The following is a 12,302-nucleotide window of genomic DNA, read 5'->3' as shown; positions in this document are numbered from 1 at the left end:
GGTTCTAGATCCTGCCCGATTATGATGCACCTCCGCGACCCAAAGAGAGGCACCCATTTGTATTAGCACCGTTGAGAATGGAAACTTTTATTCTTTGCTGAGAATGGGGCTTTGCAGAGCACCAAACACGGTCCTCCGCCATCCCTGGGTGGGAGTGCCCTTCGTGTGAATGAATATGTGTTTGCAGGGCGCCTGATTGATTGCTGGAGCGGGCCCCAGCCTTTACACTGCGGGAGCCAGGCCAACCCTGTTGTTTCCCCGATCGTAAACCGAGAAATACAGCCTCAGGAAGACGTCGCCCAGGATCCAGGTCTCCGATCGGCTCATGTTCTCTGTGCCCCCTGCAAAGCTGCTGAGGCAGACGCCCTGAAGGTTCTGCGGGAGATGGAAATGCACACCAGTCAGCCTGAGTCCTTACCTGCCACCCTCTCGGCATCCAGAGCCGGCAGCTTCTCGGTTTTATTTCCCTCCTTTGGTAAGAACCAAGTGGCTCTCTCAGCAGCTGTGGAAGTGGGGTGCCCATCCAAGACCAAGAACGGCCAAGACATGTGGTTGCCATGAGGGAGAGGAGGTGGGGGAAGGGAGGATTGGGAGTTTGGGATTAGCAGATGCAAACTACTATAGAGAGGATGGATAAACAAAAAGGTCCTACTGTATAGCACAGGGAACTCTATTCAATACCCCGTGATAAACTGTAGTGGAAAAGAATAAGAAAAAGAATACAAATACATGTATAACTGAGTCAGTTTGCTGTACAGCAGAAATTAACACAACATTGTATATCAACTATACTTGAATAAAATTTTAAAAAAGAGAGCGAGAATGGCCTGTAATTCCCCTCATACTGTGCTGTTTCTTTCCTCCTGACCCATGCTCGCTGTTTTCTCTGCAGGGAATGCCTTTGCTTCTCCCTCTTCCCCACAGCCCGTTCTTAGAGACTGTGCTCAGCCCCTCTAGGAAGCCTTCCTGGCCCCACGCTCACCCTCCCTGGCCACTCCAGGCCGGGTTGGGTGACTTACCCTGGTGCTCCCCTTGTGTATAGCCCTCATCACTCTAATCTGCACCCGGCACCCCTTGGCTCAGCCCCCGGGGGTGCCATTTGCATGGGGTCCAGTGTAGATGTGCCTCGACCCATGCAGGCCTCCTCGTGCCTCCATGAGGCTGGGGGTTTAGAATGACTGAAATTCCCTCTCTTCCTCAAAGCCTTCTTTGAGCCCATCAGCCTCCTCTGAACTCCCATAGGGAGCTGACATTAAGGCCCACCCCTGTGCAAGGGCCACGCAGTCACCGTGTACCCTTCATTCACGTGAGCGTGCAGCCTCCCCACAGAGAGGTCTGGTACCCCAACGCACAGAGCGGGAACTGGGGCTTAGCAAGGGGAAGTTGCAGGCGAGGACTAGGGTAACCATGTAATTTGTCATCCAAACCAGGACACTTTCGAGATGGGAGGGAGACCGTTAACCATCATGGTGGGACAACACACTGAGACTGTGCCCACCCACCCCACTTGCCACTTGGCCTATTGCAGGGATTGCTAGAGCTGACTTTCCGTGTTCATCCATCTGAGGGCTCTGGTTGAACTGAAGCTCTTTGAGGGCAGAGGCCCTTAGTGTTCCCTTCTCTTAGTGCCTCGCACCAGGCCGGCACGGGGCGGTGTCCCATTTATTTCAGGATGATGGAAGTCCCAGACTGCCCCTTACTCTCAAGTGGTTGGTTTTGTGGGAGGCACTGGCCCAGCCACAGGGGCTCCGCGGCATCTGCAATGGTGTGGCTTGGCCTGCAGAGGGCCCCCTCCTGCAAGCAGGAGCCCAAGGGTTCCTGAAATTCCACCAGGGCTGGCCCTTCACCTTTCTGATGTAGGCTTCAGGGGGCACTGGGTAGTTGTTGCCGTTGATGGTGAAGACGATAGTAGGCAGGCGAGTCACATATCTACATGAAACCGCATACTGTTAGAGAAAGAGGGAGAGAGGTTGGTCCAGGTGATCCCTGGTGTGTGGAGAGCCCCGGAGTGACCCTGTGGCATGACCCTTCACCTCGTGACCGACGGGCCTGGCGCCGATGAGCCCCCAGATGGTGGTGATCATTCTACTTGGGCCAACTAGCAACGAGGTCCCGGTATCCAAAATGGCCTGGCAGCCGTGGAGACAACCCAAAACCACACCGTTCATGGTGATGCTGAGAGACAGTGGGACAAAGCGGACACCAGGATCACTTGAAGTCTCCCCCCACGACTGGCCCCCTCCCTGACTGTCTCCCTTCAGCTCATGCCCTGACTCTGTTTTCCTTTGCTCTGGTCACCTAACCTTTGCTGACTTCCTTTCAGTTCCTGAATGCATCAGGCTCTTTGGTGCCTCAGGGCCTTGGCATGTGCTGGTCGCCCTTCCTAGAAGACCCCCATCCCCTTTGTCTAGCTAGTTTCTCCTCATCTTCCAGGTTCCAGCTTACTTGTCACTTTTTCAGGGAAGTCTTCCCCCCGAGACTAGATCAGGCTCCTGTCTTGGTCACTCTCTGTAGACTCTTCCTCATTTCTAGCATGTACCGAAGTGGAAACTCATTATTATGTGTGTGACTCGTTTCATGTACGTCTGCCTTACTAGATGTTAGGGCAAGTTGTAGCCTCAGTGCCTCTCTCAAGTGCCTAGCACACAGCGGATGCACAATGTATGTTTGTTGAATGAGTGAATGAATGAAAAAATGGATGAGGAACAACCAGAGCCTTGTATCTGCTGTGTCACCAATAATGGGTCAACCCACACAGTGAAGATGGAGGTTCTCCGGGGCAGCAGATGCTGAGAGTAGGGGTGTCGGAGACACAGACTGCTCTGGGAGAGGTTGTCTCCCAGCAGGGCCCACTCACCCAGCTCAGACACTGAGGGCCCTGGCCAGGCGATGCCTGAGCTAGCCCGGGGGGCCTCCAAAGGACACGTGAGCTTTTGTCTGAGGGTATCACTCAGAATCCCATCAATTATTGCCCCTTGTTCTCAGGCTACTCCTGGATCCCGGCTTCCTGATTCTTTCTGTCACAGCCCCTGCCCCACTGTGTGCCCGGGATGGGGGGTGGGTGGCTATGGGTGGGGGGAGTGTCTCTTTGTATGAGTTGCTTTCAGGTCTCAAGAATGCAGCCAACCTCTCTCCACTGCCAGGGAGTTTCTCCCTAAGGAGACCAGTTTTCCTGGTTTGTCCAGGACTTTCCCTGTTTTGAAACTGGTAGTTTTGTGTAGTGAGAACTCCCTCGGTCCCTGGTAGCCCTAGACAGTTGGTCGACTTATCACAACCCTGTTCAGGCTGGTGAAATCCTCCCTGGTCCTCTTTTCACTGCACTTTAGGGTCTTCAAACCGTGCTCCCTGCCTCACAGCGTGGTGGGTGCAGCCCTCTTGGGCTGCACACGTCTCTCTGAACCCTGTTCAGGACCCTGGTCAGAGCCCTGGTCAGGGGCCTGGGGTGATTATGAACCCATGGGTGGTGTGTGTCTCTGTGTGTCTGTGTGTGTGTATGTGTATCTGTGTGTGTGTTTTTGTGTGTATTGGTGTGCCTGTGTGTGTTTATATGTGTGCCTATGTGTGTGTTTATACGTGTGTCTTTGGGGGTGGAGCGTATGTCTGTGTGTGTGACTGTGTGTCTGTGCGTTTATTTGTGTGTGTCTGCATGTGTCCGTGTGCACGTGTGGTAGCATCACGTGGGGTGGCCCTCAGAGGGAGAGGCTTACCGGTTCATGGTTATCTGCCAGTAGTGGGGTTGGGACACTGGTATCCACTGGAGCTCTCCTTTGTGGTAGCTGTGGTCCAGCCCACCAAACATCACCATGCTGCCATTCTCCTTCCGGCTGAGGAGAGAAGGAAGAGGGAGGGCTCGTTGTAGGAGAATAATGGCAGGCACTGTCTGAGGGCTGTGCTTCTCCACCCATCCGAGGCACTACTATGGTCCCCATTTTACAGAGGCGGAAATTGAGGCCCGGAGGGATTGAGGACCTGTCCGAGGTCGGTCACCGACTAATGAGTGGCACAGAAGGGGTTCGAAGCTGGGCAGCCTGGCTGGGCTCCGACCACCCACCCTTCTGAAGAGGGCCCAGTCCCCTCCAGCAACCAGAGTGCTCAGAGATACCCTCCGAGGACACCATGCCGGAGGGGTCTGGCTGCCCCCTCGCCTAGCCTGTCATTGTTCAGAAAAGCCGAGGCCCGAGGGCGCCAAGGGTGTGGGCTCAGGCTCACCCAGGGCTGGCTTCACCAGCGTGTGTGACCTGTGCCAGCCATGGGGCCTCACACTCAGCAGGGCCCTGCGCCTCTGCTATCCCTGTCTTGAAATTCCTAATACTTTTTGAACAAGAGGTCCCACGTTTTCATTTCGCACTGGCGCCTGCGAATTGTGAAGCTGCTTCTGGGCTCCCGGTAAAGTGATAGTGAAGAGGAAACATTCCCGCCATCCCTCTCCTTCCTTCCATATCAAATCCATCAGCACATCCTGTTGCCTTTTCCTCCAACCTGTATCCTGACACCTTCCACTGCTGTCCCTCTTCCCTTCACACCGCCTGGACCAAGCTGCTGCCCCTGAGCTCATGAGCATGGGTGTGTTCCCATAAAACTTTATTCACAAAAACCAGTGGCGAGGCCAGATGTGGCCCTGGGGCCATAGTTATCCTGGGCTAGACTGTCCCTCAGAAAACTTCTGGATCAGGTGGCTACAACTTTTCGTGCAACTGAAAGCATCTTACAGCTGACTTAGAGAGAGGGCTTGTCCAGTTCAGACTTACGTGCTCAAGTAGAAGGCAAAGACAGGCTGAGAAATGAGGCCTCGTCTCTTCAGGTTGTCGAAGACGGGGGTGGTCCCTCGGATGGCGAGGCTGCGGTAGCCCAAGCCCAGGACGCCATCGAAGGGTGCATCCTCCAACCCAAACTGCGACTTACTCAGGCCAAACGGCTGGACCACATCGACAAGTTTCCCGATCTATGGGAGAGGGGAGTGTACCCACATAATGGTTTGGGAAGTGGGGCTGGGACTGGCCTGGGGTGGAGATGCTTTGAGCACCACAGAGAAGAACTGAGGCCTGGCTGTGCCCTGGGTTGACCTCAGATGGTTAGGCCAAGCTGGGACAGGATTTCGGGTTCCATTTTTGCAGGGCTGTGGCTTTTAAGTAACACCTGCCCCTCCTGCAAACACTATCTGAAGTGAGTCAAATTCGCCTCATGCCTTCTGTGCAGGTGGGGAAACTGAGGCTCAGGAGAGGACCAAATAGTTCCCACTTGAGGACAAAATGAGTAGAGAGCAGGGTAGTCTTCTCTTTGGCATCCCTATGATCTGATGCCAGAAATGGACTGAATCCATTGCAGCGCATCTTGGATTCTGCATCTGCCCAGGAAGACAGAAGCCCATTATACAATGTCGCTGCCAGGGTTCTTACGAAAATTCTGCCTGGAAAACATGCTTTTGGGGATGTGCGTCTGCATGTGTGAGAGAGAGAGAGAATACTCAGGCCCTTTGGGGGATGCAGGCTATAGTTTTTACTAGACTCACAAAGGCCCCCACTCGGGGACCCCCATTTATCAGGCCCTTCCCACATCTGTGGCCCCCTGCTTTCCCTGTCTGGATTCCCAAAGCCCTCAGTTCCCCCCAAGGGCCCAAGATCAGTTTTATCCTCTCCCCAAATACCGCACACCTGCATGACTCCTGACTGGCCAGCCCAGTTCCACTGCTTACCTGATGCCTGACCTTGGCAAGGCCCTGGCTTTCTGCACCTCAGTTCCCTCATAGGTATAATGGAGCTAATCATAGCACTTCCTATGTGGGGTTGCTGCAGGATTAAACGAGTTGTTACCATGGAAGTACCTGGCACAGCCTGAGGACATAAGAGTGGGTGCTTTTTTCCCCTCTCTCCCTGCTCCCAGCAAAATGAACCTTGAGCAGCTCATGAGCAAAGGAGCTGCAACTCCACACCCCAAGCCACTCTCTGGGTCAGCCATTCTGGGAGTTTATGTGCCAGCAGGGACACTGTCTCCCCAGGGACACAGCACTGTGGGGTGGGCGGCCAGCCACTAGGGGACTTTGGGAAAGACGGGCCCTCCCAGTTGGCCCTGCATCTGTTTTGTAAGCAGCGGTCGTTCCCAGGGCCAGCCCTGACTCGGCTTCTGGTTTCCAGTTACCCGAACAGTGTCGTAGCCAAGAAATCCAACCATCCTCCCAGAGCCGAAGGTGAGGTCGACGGGCCGGCCTGAGAGCCGGAAGGTGGTGGACAAGTGAGGGTTGAAGACCTTGTGTTTACCTGCGGACACAAGAGATGTGTGCCCGTCAGGTGCCAAGGACGGAGAAGCGGGTGGGAGGGGGAGTACAAGGTGGGCGGGGGGGCAGGTACTCACGGCAGGGGACACTGTCGCAGTAGGTGGAGGGCACCCACAAGTCAGCTGAGCCGGTATCAAAGATGACCTTGAACTGCTGAGGGGGCGTTCCGATGGTGATGCTGCCGACATAGGCCAGCTACAGGGGCCGGGGAGGGGTGGTTTGGTCAGACCTGGCTGCCCTGGCCGCCCTCGATTCCCAGAGTACTGCTTCCCTCGAGGTGTCCCGTGTCTCCTGAGATCACTTTCCAACCGCCCCACCTCACAGCCTCTGCTCAGACCGGTGCCTTCATTTGGTTTTTTTCTTTTTTTTCCTCCATGCGGGCTCTTAGTTCCCTGAGCAGGGATCGAACCCGGTCCCTCTGCAGTGGAAGCGCAGAGTCTTAAGCACTGGACCTCCAGGCAAGTCCCTGTGCGTTCATTTGAGCAGCTCGCCAGTCTCCCCTTTAAGGCCCAGCCTGTTTCTTTCTCCAGTTGGCCCTCCTAGGTCACCCCAGGCCACCTCCTCTAAACTCAGACCATGTCCTATCACCACCACGCTGCTGGCCCTTTTATTTGACATGTATTTACTCCTTGCCTATCACTCAGGCTGTCCTATGCATTCTTGATGAAGAGACGAGACCTTTTTAAAAATCAGTTACAATAACCATAGTGTTAGATTTTTATGGCGTCACAGGCCATAGGGGCTCAGTAACTTTTTACTGTGTCCTTCTTGGATCTGCGGAGGCTGAACTTTGTCTGCCTGGGGTTTCAATCTTGATGTGCAGTTGGCTTTATCTTTCGATCAGACATGGCTCACCTTTCATCTGTAACTCAGTGGCTCACTTAGTTCAGGAGGAACAATCTCCCTGAAACTAATGACATATCTTTGGCAAGAAATGGATGTTTACCTGCCACCTGGTCATTGCTGGGCCCAGTTACCACAGACCAAGAGTTGAGGATGAGAGTGCCTTCTTCTCTGGGAATGGGGTCCCTATTCCCCAGTGTTTCTGCTTCCTGCAGGAGCCCTAGCCCCAACACGCCGCCTGGCGCCTCCAGATGAACCCCAGTGCCAGGCCAGAGCACCAGGGGGCGCGGTAGAGTGCCATCCGCCCAACACACTCACATCCAGGTAGTTCCTCAGGGGATGAAGAAACAATTTCGGGTCATGAGCGACATTCTGGGACCTGTCGTCATTGTTCTTCTCCAGGAAGTTTGTCAGCAAGTTTTTTTCCCTGAGGGTTTCTCGCATGGTCTTGATCTTTGTTAGAGGGATCCTTTCACGGAGCATTGGGAAAAGGAAACAAAGAAGGGGCAGCAATCAGCTGTCTGTGTTATAGTATGACTGTCATACCTTGCATTGTAATGGCACTGTGTATTTTCCAAGCATTTTTTTATGACTGTCCTCTTATTATCAGGATGCTACGCAAAAACGATGACAAATACCTAGGCTTGAATACAGGTTCTGTTATGTAATCTTGGGTAAGCCATATGACAATTTGGAGTCAGTTTCCCCATCGGTAGGTAAAAACGTGGAATATAGTAACCCCCATCGCGCATATAGAATGTTTTGGGTTAAATGAGATGATGTATATAACGTACCTGATATGTAAGAAGTGTCAACAATGACAGCCATTCCCATTGGTATTGCCATCCCACTGTATCTTTTTCTAAGAAGTTCTGGGAAGGAGTCCGAAGGGGGATCATTATCCTCTTTTTACAGGGGAGGAATTTGAAATACTGGCAGTTTGTGACTTGGATATGGTCACACTGCTTGTTAGAAGTAAATCAGCCTAGAAGTAGCCTCCCAGATCTTTCTCCAGGGCTCAAGCAGAAGAGAGGGGTGAGAGAGGAAGCCAGGAGATGGGGAGTAAATTAGGGAAATTAAGAAGCTAGAGAAGCAAGGAAGAGTCAAAGTAGAAAAAACAAAACAAAACAAAAAAACTGAAAACTCAGAGAGTTCTGCATGCACAGAGACATCCAAAGAGGATGGAGAGATAAAAGAGAGAGATACAGAGATGAAGACACAGACACATACACACAGAAATGGAGAGAGAGCAGAGAGAAGACCTAGAAGCAATCACAGGACAAATGCTGTTCATAGGACCACACTTACAGTTGCACAGGTTGTGCACTGAGCAATTCCAAGGAGTGCCATTTTCACAGAAGTCATGATGTGACTGGCACCCCAAGAGTTGTGCAACCCTGCAGGCCTACCCCAAGACCCTTGGGCCCCACGTTGCCCATGGCAAGGTACTCATCAATAAGTGAGAGTTGAACTTTAAGACTGTCAGGGAATGATTACATTCCCTTCTAACCCTGATGGGTGGAAGAATAAGAGGACAAGGAAAACCCCAGAAAGAGAGATGATGCCACTTACAGTCCCCGTACTTACATGACTAGGCACTCTGAGAGGGCCACCAGCCCAAGGATCCCAAGCCACTTCATGCTTCTTTCCTGGGTCCAAGTACTCAGGAAAGAGTGAGTTCTGAGCATGCAGTGGTGGCCAAGAGCGCCTAGTTATATATGCTCTGACATGCCCTAATTGTCCCCTTTAGGCCACTAATGGATCTGATTAGAAATACGAACCTCTCGATAAAATCTTTACCTCCATCAGTGTCTGTGGGGAGTGGACTTGGAAAATTCTCAGAATACAGAGATTTCTACTGTAATCTCTTCCTTGGGGCTTGGCTGAAAAACCAAACTAAACTGCACGGACTAACTAAGAGTGGGGAGACTGTTGCCAACTTGGAGATAAAACACTGCTAATAACGTGATAAAAGTAAATGCTAGGGGCCATGCTTGACATTGACGATCTCATGCGGTCTTCCGAGCAACTTCATGAAGCGTGCGTTGCTGTCCTCAGGTGGAGAGGAGATTGCTAGGAGGAAAAGAGTTCAAATGGCAAAGTGAAGACTTTAGGGGCAGCCCAGTGACATACGAGTGGCTTTACATAGTGGGACAGATGGCACAGATCAGGGGCACCTAGGATGTCAATCTGCATCAAAGATCTGGGCTAGAGTAGTATTACAATTGCACAGTTTCACTATTGAGAGAAATGTGATACATGCATCCACAAGATACTTTATATCATCCAACAAACATACACGGAGGACCCTGTGTGCTAGGGTCTGGGTTAGATGCTGGAAAGTCAAAGTCAAGTAAGACACAGGAGGTCCTTATCTTCAGGGAGCTAGCAGTCTCAGGCAGTTCTCACAAACTCATGACCCAGGAGGCAAGAGAAATGAATGGAAGGGCTGGGCGGGCATCAGGGACAGGACACAGGGCAGCACATGCCCTACCACTGGGGTCAGTCTCTCCTCAGCTCCAGCCAGCGGATGCCATCCTGGAAAGCAGGTTGGTTGGCCAAGTTTTCAAGAGAAGTCAGAAGTCTGGATATTTATGTAAAATCCCCTCGTTTTAAATGTTAGCAACTAAATTTTTTTTTTTTTTTCAAAGAAATAGTGTGAGCCAAACCTGAAACAACTAACTGTGTGCTGGACTCAGCCTGCAGGCTGTGCAGATTTTTATTTCTGGCCTAGAGGTGGGAGTAGAGAGGGGACAGAGAGGGGGTTCAATTCATGTCGGTCGAATGAGTAAGAGACCGAATGCATCTTAACCATGTTAATTTTCCTTCCTTTTGTAAAGAAAGATTACCAGGGTCATATAAACCAATGAATTTAATAATGTCCACTTGCTGAGCATCTGATATAATTCCCCACTAGGATCCATGCCTTGAAACATTTTGTCTAGCAAACCAAGCATGCAAAGAAATAACTTCTAAGTGTCTTATCAGTCAAAGAAGACAAAAAAGACCACTCAGAGCTCCTGCTCAGCCTGAGATGAACAGGGCTACCTGTGAAACTGTTATTCCAGCCGAAGTAAAAATGATGGAGTTTTATGGTTCCTTCCAGGATTCCCAGGGCCTGGGTGTTCCTGCGTGAGATCTATCCAGGCCTGTCCCTTGGGTAGAACAATGGGAGGCTGGCCTGGTCACCAGGTGGGTGATAGATTGGGTGCTGCGTCTTCCTACTCATTTTTGCACATTGTTAAAATTCAGTTTTGGTGGTTCAGTCCCTACAGAGGGGATCTGACGGCAACTAGCAAGTGACACACACTGTACCATTTAGCTCAGCAATTCTACTTCTAGGGATCTACCCCAAAGATACACTGGCAAAAATACAAAAAGTCATATGTACAAGCCATTCACTGCAACACTGTTTGTAAAAGCAAAAGATTAGAAACTTACCTGTAGTGACCATCCACGAGGGAGTGTTCAATAAGGCACAGCGCATCCGAACAACCGGGCATAATGCAGATGAAGGGAGGCGTGGAATGGGTGAGATCTTCAGGGTATACTGTTTAGTTTTTTGAAAAGGGGAACCAGAAAAGTGCTTATAGTTTGTTACTTTTACATACATACATATGTCTATTTTCAATAAGAAAGAGTGGAAGAATAAACCAAAAACTAAAAAAAAAAAAATTGTAATTTATGGGGGAGGGGCAGGGACGGAAGTGTGATTTTTCGTCTTATAGTTTGACTTTGCAACCATGTAAATGTGTTACAGAATCAAAAAAGAGATAAACACATTTGTCGAAATTGAGAGCTAAGACAAATGAGCCTAATTCTATCAAGTTGGTGACCTAGCCGCACACAACAAAACATTACTTAAGTGGCTTTAAAATGCAGAATTTTGACTACATTCAGAGTGGGATATCTTCTAAGGACAAAGACAAACAAACAAACAAACAAAACATCCTCTCTCCAAAACCAAACCAAAAACAAAAAACCAAAGAAATCTGAAACTTTATCCAACACCTTATTGTTGGTGACATTGCTACTGTTATTTTGAAAGTATCTTATGTATGTTACAGGTTAAAGCAAGTAAGAAACTAATGCTAATGTCATGAAGCACGACTTTCAGTGGAAGAGAGAAAAGATGTTTACGTATAAAACAAAAAGCTTAAGTAAAACCGTGCAGTCTGAAAACTTGAATTGGAAGTATAAGTTTGTACCAATTAATTATTTTCCTTTTTTTTTTTTCTTTAAAGAAAATCTGTGCTTCCTGGCTCTGCCCTCGGAAAAGCCTAGAAGCAATGGCAACTTGATAACGGTGACTACGTGACTATCCTGAGGACTAGCTTGTGGCCTCTAAACACCATTTCCCACCAGAGGATCCAGAGATTCTTGAAGAGATGGTTGATTTCAGGGCTGGGCCAAGAAATGCACAAGATAAGCCTGGGAATCTTGAAGGACCAGAAAGGTGAGGGCCTTCAAAGATCACCGGGGGCTGGACAAAAAGTTTAGGAATCCATATAAAGAGGCCAAAGTGGGACAATTTTAGCATCACATCAAATTGACTGAAACAAAATTAAGTACATAAAAAACCATGACTGGGACTTCCCTGGTGGCGCAGCGTATAAGACTCCGCGCTCCCAATGCAGGGGGCCTGGGTTTGATCCCTGGTCAGGGAACTAGGTCCCACATACCACAACTAAGAGTTCACATGATGCAACTAAAGATCCTGCATACCGCAACTGAGAATCCCGAGTGCCGCAACTAAGACCCGGCACAGCCAAATAAATAAATAAATAAATATATTTTTTAAAAGGCCGAATAACATTCCATTCTATGTCTCTTCCACATTTTCTTTATCCATTCAACTGTTGATGGAGCTAAGTTGTTTCTACATCTTGGCTATTGTGAATGATGTTGCAACGTACATGAAAGGACAAATATCCCTTTGAGATCATGGTGTTAATTGTTTGGAATGCATACCCAGAAGTGGGATTGCTGGATCAAATAGTAATTCTCTTTTTAAGTTTTTGAGGAACCTCCATTCTGTTTTCCAGCGGCTACACCATTTACATCCCCACCAACAGTGTACAGGGTCCCACATCCTCCTCAACACTTGTTATCTTTTGTTTTTGATAATGACCATCCTAATAGATGGGAGATGGTATCTCATTGTCATTTGATGTGCATTTTCTTGATG

General features: G+C 49.8%; 1 protein-coding gene across 1 annotated transcript; it reads right to left on the bottom strand.

Moving 5' to 3' along the window:
- Positions 1–222: 222 nt before the first annotated feature.
- LOC137771198 (pregnancy-associated glycoprotein 2-like) lies at positions 223–8,802 on the bottom strand. The gene is made up of 9 exons (XM_068554194.1): positions 8,702–8,802; positions 7,433–7,583; positions 6,349–6,466; positions 6,136–6,254; positions 4,749–4,942; positions 3,708–3,824; positions 2,034–2,175; positions 1,848–1,946; positions 223–375 (listed from the first exon to the last, which is right to left on the bottom strand). The coding sequence occupies exons 1-9, from the start codon at positions 8,800–8,802 to the stop codon at positions 223–225; spliced, it is 1,194 nt and encodes a 397-aa protein (XP_068410295.1).
- Positions 8,803–12,302: the final 3,500 nt, after the last annotated feature.

This window comes from Eschrichtius robustus, chromosome 11, assembly GCF_028021215.1.
Source record: "Eschrichtius robustus isolate mEscRob2 chromosome 11, mEscRob2.pri, whole genome shotgun sequence".
Taxonomy (NCBI): domain Eukaryota; kingdom Metazoa; phylum Chordata; class Mammalia; order Artiodactyla; family Eschrichtiidae; genus Eschrichtius; species Eschrichtius robustus.
Note: the sequence above shows the minus strand (reverse complement) of the source record. Positions and strands in the feature narration are given on the sequence as shown.